Source organism: Ischnura elegans, chromosome X, assembly GCF_921293095.1.
Source record: "Ischnura elegans chromosome X, ioIscEleg1.1, whole genome shotgun sequence".
Classification (NCBI taxonomy): Eukaryota; Metazoa; Arthropoda; class Insecta; order Odonata; family Coenagrionidae; genus Ischnura; species Ischnura elegans.
The window spans coordinates 116,230,930-116,238,685 of NC_060259.1; the positions used below are offsets into that span (position 1 = coordinate 116,230,930).

General features: G+C 36.3%; 1 protein-coding gene across 1 annotated transcript; it reads left to right on the forward strand.

Moving 5' to 3' along the window:
- Positions 1-398: 398 nt before the first annotated feature.
- Positions 399-3,372, forward strand: LOC124171444 (putative nuclease HARBI1). The gene is made up of 4 exons (XM_046550619.1): positions 399-1,136; positions 1,248-1,456; positions 1,953-2,241; positions 2,838-3,372. The coding sequence occupies exons 1-4, from the start codon at positions 1,125-1,127 to the stop codon at positions 2,844-2,846; spliced, it is 519 nt and encodes a 172-aa protein (XP_046406575.1). The 5' UTR covers positions 399-1,124; the 3' UTR covers positions 2,847-3,372.
- The last annotated feature ends 4,384 nt before the right edge of the window (positions 3,373-7,756 follow it).

Below are 7,756 nucleotides of genomic sequence, written 5' to 3' on the forward strand. Positions count from 1 at the left end.
TATTGTTAAAAATTCAAATCGTGCATTTTGAAGACGCAACGTTCGTAAGATTCGTAGTCCAGAGATGGCATCAGTAGCATCTATGAGAACAGCTGATTGTGTCCATCAGTAGCACTGGTAGGACGTAGGTAAAAAAGACTGTTGTTTACCATGTCACTTCATACCTCGTACTCGACAGTTATTTACATGAAAAAACGAAGCAGAGATTATCTATGTATGTCACGAATCATTTTTAGTATTATGTTAATCTCTTGTGTGGTCTTCCTGAGTCATGCAATGTTGTGCTAAGTTCTCTCGGAGGAAATGATAATCATGATATTTTCATTGATTTTACATGATTTTTAAAGTAGCAGATCAGTACTAATACTTAAAATATTGCCTGGGAAAACAGATTTGAACTAATGTAAACTTGTTCACTGTGCACGGTAGGTAATGTTTTGTATTTTGTGATCGTGTATGCTGAAATTTTGCCTTGTGAAGGTATGGTATGTTCTAAAATCATCGATTTTATTATTAATTTGGCATTCATATGATAGAGTTTTGGTTTATTAATACATTTTAAGTGTGTATTATAATCTCTCATGTTATTCTCGTTACAATTAGTAAGCGGACGTGGTAAGCTAGTATGTTATGCATCATGACTCATCTAAAATTCGTTAGCAGTTCCATATGATGCAGAATAATGAATTTTTGTATGAGCGAATGTTTGTAATGCATCTTTTTTTTTATGATGTTGGTTTACGGTAATACTGGATTGTTTAGGTGTACCTTGCGACTCCTAAACACAATAGTTGATATTTACTAATCATCGAACTGAGGAAACTTGTTGCTTTTTCCCTACGCGTCGGTGTGTTGTATATTTGAAGTATGAACTATCTATGAATCTTCGGTGACTTTGATTTCTGTTTCCAATTCAGACTGTCAGCGCAGCACTAGCTGCAAAGCTGCCAGAGTGGGTGAAAAGGCCGGCAACAGAGGATGACTACACTGAAATCAGAAATGACTTTTATGCAGTAGCTAATTTTCCTGGGGTAGTGGGTTGCATTGACTGCACCCATATTCCCATTAAAAGCCCAGGAGGTGAGCTGGCAGAGGTCTACAGAAACAGGAAGGGATGGTTCTCCATGAACGTCCAGGTATTTCCAAATACTATGTGAAGAAAAGACTTTCCTACTTTGGAACTTGCTACGGTCTCATACAATACGTATGGGCAGTCACTGACATTATTTTCTTACTTTCCTTTTAAGGTGGTATCTGGACCATCCATGGAGATTATGGACATTGTTTGTAGAGGGCCGGGATCTGTGCATGATGCACGAATATTCCACAACAGCAGGCTGAAATACAGATTTGAGACTGGGCAGATGCGTGGAATCCTCCTTGGAGACAGTGGTTATCCATTGCTTCCCTATTTATACACACCAGTTCTCCGTCCTACAACTGGTCCTGAAAGGCGGTAAATATGCTTTTATTTATCTTAAATTGAGCTTGTTTTATGTTCTTCAGTATCTTATTGTTTTCAGCTGGTTTCACTGAACTTAAAGTATATTAAAATGTACACCAAGGCATGTATCAAATAATTAACTTAGACATTTTTTTCAACTTAATATTTTGGAAGAAGACATACTTTTTTATGGTTCACATGACATTATAAATTATTCAAGGTTGCGCAATCTTAAATGTTCACATTAATTGCAAGGCATAATGATATGGGTACTGCTTATCATTGGCTGGTTGATGTTTTCTCACTTAAACATTGTCCACTAATGCTGCTCCATGATAATATTTGTCAATGCCATAATCATCAATCAACCTGCCCAATTGTGGAAATTAGGATACGTATTGTAAAAATTTATGTTCCTTTATGGCTTCTGTTAGTTCAATGTTTGCTAATGTCTTTTCCTGCTCTTTTATTTTATTTCACCTGATCTAGTAATTCATACAATTTTCAGATACAACGCCTCACATATCAGGACCAGGAGCATCATTGAGAGGACCTTTGGAGTTTGGAAGAGGAGATTTCCATGCCTCTCAATGAAGCTCAGGACGAAAAGGCAAACCTCCCTGAAAGTGATCCTGGCTTGTGCAGTTCTGCACAATGTAGCTGTGCGCTATAATGCCCCTATCCCTGAACAGGAAGGCATTATACCTCAGGTGGATGTTCCTGTTCAGGAGCATAGAGGACGTTATGTGCGTGGAGCTGCAGAAAGAGCTGCATTTATTCAAAGACACTTTTCAGTGGTAAGTTCATTGTAAATCGTTACGACTTAAAAATGATATCTTGGGAGAAAATGTGAAATTCCATCAATGTGGTTGGATGAGCTTGCATCCCTTTCTCTAATGTCTTGAAATGGACCAAAATTAGTGATAAATTCCTGTTACTGAAAAATGATGTATATTGTTATATATAAGCAAATTTGTCATATTTCAGTACCCTATCTTCCCCATTGAAAAGTAAAGGGTATTTCTGCTCATGCCTGCTATAAATGTGCAGTGTGTTGAATTACATGATGTTACCACTATTGCAAAAATGTCATTGGTCCAGGAATGAATTTTAAAGCTCTGGGTACATGATAGGCTTTCATGAATGTGCCTAGGCAAATTATTATTAATAAATTCTCTCTGATGGTGACCATATTGGTGGCAAAGTGAAGATGGTAACGAAAGTATGTGATCCTCCTCTCCTGAGAACTTCATCAATATAACTTCACATTAATGTCCTTTTATGCAACATATATTGCCTCATGATGTAATGAAAGCACATACTTACACAAATTCTGATGTTTTGCAAGGATAAAGATAATTTTTAGGTGTTCATTGACTTTTCTGTATTGCAGGAGGGTTGAGAACTGGTGTGAATTGGGTTGCAATGGATACCACAAAATTCCAAGCATTTGCTCAGGATCAGGTCTGTATTTCATGCCCTGTTTTGGATGACATGCATCATTTGAGATCCCTGCTTTGTGCAAACAATTCCATATTTTCCATTCCTGTTTCTTGTGGCTTCTGCCACCAGCTACACCTCCCTGTCTTTTAATGGGAATTTACCACAGGAAATTTAGCTTATGCAGAAAGTAATTTTTGATTTCGGTAAACTCATCCTCTGCTGCCTCTTTTCCTGTAATAATTGCAGGATGTCAGGGTTTTCTATATTATTGGAGTAGGCTTTTCATGGTTGTTAAATATTAGTTATGGAGTTTCTGCCACTGTCATTCTATTAAGCCTGTGCCTTCATGAATTCCTTTTCTGAATTGTAATCCACTGGATTTTGCTTTACTCTCATGTATCACCGAGGTGAATGGTACGGATCATCTGACTTATGTTCGGTGAAATCGTCGAGTTTGGTTAATTAATAAAACATTTTGAATATTATCCTGTGTCTTTCAGTCATATTACCTTCATTATAGTAAAACGAGGGTGAAAAATTTAGGGAAAGCACCATTGAATTGAATTAGATGACAAGTGCATGTTATGTTTTCTGAAGTAATAACATTGAAATAAGTATTTTAACAGAATAATGAGTGTACCATTACTTAAAATTCATCTTTCGAAATATTTTTACCATTTGGTTATACTTTTCAGTAAGTTTCAAGTATCTCCTTCCAAATTTTACAATAATTACTGCAATTCAAAACATCCTTAGGTTGATGAATTCTTATATTTTTTGTGCAACCAATGGTAATGCAAGAGCCAAATACTATGAGCCCAACTCTACAAAAAAATGCTGCCTCTCTGTTCACCTGCAACATTTATTTTCATTATGTCTGGCATCACTCCCTGGTAACAACATTTTATTTGCCCTATGGATGACCAAGAATGTTGTTGAATGAAGATTTTCCTATTGCCAGTGAATGAGAATAACTTTTAAGGGACTAGAAAAAAATTCCAGACTCAATGAGCCATGCATGAACTAAAGAAAGCTTATGATACACCAATGCAATTATGCAGAACTCAATTTGAAATGCCAATTAGGCCAGAGCTGTTGTAATAAAAAAGATATGCTAACTAGTCACAAGTTTATTTATCACATCATATTTATCATAAATAGTCACAAGTATATTTATCATATAAAAATTATAAGTTTTGGTACATACTAGACTTTAACAGAGGTTTGGCTAGACATTTGCAACTGAGGAAGGCGTGGGAAGAGAATGCAGGTAAGAGGAAACCCAAGGAGAACCCCATCCTGAGCTTGAACACCAAGATCCACAAGAACACCATCGACGAAATGCAATAGAGAGGGGAACCCTATTGTAAATCCCTACAGGGAAATTCACCACAGGGAATTGGCAATGGGGATTTTCCCCGCAGGGAATCATTCCCCGCAGGGAATCAATCCCCGCAGGGAATCAATCCCCGCAGGGAATCAATCCCCGCAGGGAATCATTCCCCATAGGGAATAGGAAATCCTGGGTATATTGTGTACAAATTGTATTCTAAATTTTGATTGCAGATATAACCGAGAGCAATGGATAAATACCCAATACAAGTATAACATTTCACTGACTTCATTGGAAGTTAATTTCCCTTAACATTCAATCTCTCAAGCTTTTTTACATTAGAGGCAACACATACCTTAAAGTACGACTAATAGTGGAATAATTACTCCAAAATTAATGGGCCAGAACCTGCAGGGAATCATTGAATTTTATTAATTTTAGGCATATCATTAGATGCCTAGTAAATACAAAAATGCTATCAAATAATGAGGAAATTATACTGTAACCTAAACATGGAATCCTCAAAAACAGAGTAAGACTTATTATAATGTAAAATATTGTGTGCTTCACACTGATATCCTTCACTTCATTTTCTTAATGCTCCGAACAGTCTGAGGAATAACTACAGGCACTCTCTCAAAATGATAAATCCAAGGGTACTGGAGATACTATCACAAACGTCACATTCAAAATTATTGGCAAGGATGGGTAAAGCAAAACACTTATTTTCAACTTTTATTGGAGAAGTTGCAATTGATCGAGAACAACCACTTCTTTTTTCGTGTTTGATCTTATACTTCATCTAAGTTTGTACCCTCTTTTCTGTAAAAGTGGGAGCCTCACTTGTGTTAGGAATAATGTGGTCCTCTAGCATCAATGGATACGAATTTTCTTCATCAGCCTTCTCGGTACCATTTCCGGGGAAAGCATGGTCCTTTTGCACCTCCTTGGGCTCTTCATGCTCCAGCAGGAGAATTTTTCTCTTCCTAATTACGGGGCAGTCTGGAGAGACTGGGATGCTCTCATCCGGGCAATCTTATGCATGAGGCATCACTGTTTTCTTTATCATCAAAGGACCTTACATCATTTTCCAGTGCATGTAGTTTTCAGCATTCTCTTCCAGCTGTAAGGCATTAGTGAAAATTTTACTAAAGACACAAATCAATACCTAAATGATAATGATCAGTGAGAATAATACATGGCTATGGTTTGAACTGCTTATTATTAACTATAAGGCTTCGACATATTCTCCATGGCTAAACATTGTCAAGAAAACCCTTCGTGTACAAGTTGAGACTAATTCTTTAATGTCATAAAGAACTGCTAACAAAGAGGATTCTACTGCGAGAACCCTGCTATTTCAACTCAATCGACCTGAATTGATTGTACTTTTACTATGCCAGCGAAAGCAAAGATAACGCTCCATTGTAATTACAGTGAGAACGTAATAATCAATACGTAATCTTAAATAATTATTGGATTGAAATTAGGGATTCATTAATCGTATTATTCGGGAAAGAGTAGCTACACAAATTTCGTGATTACTATCGAATAAAGAAAATGTTCCATTTACTTACATTTAAACGGTCAGCACTACAGAGATAGGTTGATGCTGAAAAAGGCATCTTCCTCAAATCTCATCGTGCTTCTTAGAGCCACTTTTTCCGGGAAACTGGCATACAAGAACTTTTTCCGGCGTTGATTTCATGGTGAATGAAACAGTAATCTTCCAATCCCTTTTCCTAGTCTCCACTGCGAAACACGTATTATTTTCCTCTTCCATAGAGTAATTCGATGTAAATTGGCTTGTAAAAAACAAGATTTTCCAGCACAGATATTTTCACAAAGTCACAAACGCCACAAAATACAGTGACAACGAATGTAAACACAGTTTCGATAGTTTCGATTTTGTTTCGATAGCGATGGCTAGTAAGATGGCCGCCGGCCGTTCTGGCGGAAGTTTCGAAATACGATTTTTAATCCGTCATATTTAAATAAGTACGTGATATAATGGGCAAAAATTTGTAAATTAGGTATATTATATGCCAAATATATATTTTCCGTAGTTGTCAAAAGTTATGCAAATACTTGGTTGTCCCTGTTTGCACATTTTGTAGCATACAATGATATATGGGTGACCACGCATAAAGATTATTATATCATATACATACGATGCATACAATTTTTCGAGTAATTTAATTCAATAATATAAAAATTATACATAAATTACCCATCGTTAAAATTGAAAAGATAAACTCCTTTGACATAGGTAACATTACATCATGGAATATGGATTGAATCCAAATGAATTCCATGGTACATTTCCTTGGTAGTCCACTGAGCATATTTAGCTTTGGAATTTGGTGAGAGGTGGTATTATCTTTTGGGAATAGTATAAAGCTCACTATTAACCATGCTTCCACTTTGCATATGGCTCCAATTACACATTGCAGATTGATGTACTTGCATTGTTTTTGTAGTGGGAAAGTTAAAATGCTGCTTTTCTTCTTTGTCAATTACCAATCACATTGTCAATTAAGATGGATATTTTGATTTTTCATAGAAAAGTATTAAAGAGAGTTACAAATGTGACATTTCAATATATATAAATTAGCTTTATTAAGCCCGTATGACACTTCCCAATTTATTGGCCAATATATCGGCGCGCAATATTGGTTAAAATATTGGGCTTTCGGCATCGTACGACACGTACCAATATTTACAACAATATTGGCCGTTATAGTGTTCTAATACCCCACTAGGGAACGCCACATAACACAAAATGACAAAAGAGCATCTGAAGACGCAGATTGATTGCCAATGAGCTTCAGAACGGGAGGTGGCATAATAATTGTAAATTTAATAACTATTTCGAGGGGCTGCAAAGATATTCTCGAATTGCTCAAAATTTCATTCGGGTGAGTTCCTTGAATGATGAGAGATAGGAAATATTGTGATCTCATAGGTGAGCCAAGATAACGTAGCGGCTCGTTTTGGCTGGAATATGTTCATCGAATAAACAGAGATTGTGTCATCAATTGGGACTTTCACCCGAAACTTTAGTGCTCAAATCATGAAAAATAGTTTAATAATTGTAATTTAAACAAAATATAGACGCAATCGAGGAGAATCACGACGTTTTTATTCATTAAATATCCGAAATGTTATTTCCGAATTACACACTTTAGACAGTTGATGTTTTGAATTTATGTTCTCTCAAAGTACATATTAGTTATTTGGGCTATTCCATGGATTGCTATGCTTCTAAAGTTTTTATATATGATATTAAAATTCCGAGGTGAAATGTTTTGCAAAGAGCTTCTAGATTTGGCCACTAGGAGTCGAAAAGACTGAGTTCTGATTGGAGATTGGCCTCGAGAAAATAGAACCCGTTCTAAAATCTAGATTGGCCAAGAAATTGTGCCCAATATTGTGAAACGGAGATTGGGCTAGAAATTGGTGTGTGTCAGTGGGTCCACAATCCAATATCCAATGGATTGGCCAATAAATTGGGAAGTGTCATACGGGCTTTACTC

What these genes read in the sequence shown, in the direction of transcription:
- LOC124171444 (XM_046550619.1), top strand. An exon ending in ACAACTGGTCCTGAAAGGCG is followed by an intron (nt 1,457 to 1,952) that starts GTAAATATGCTT and finishes TACAATTTTCAG; the next exon opens with ATACAACGCCTCACATATCA.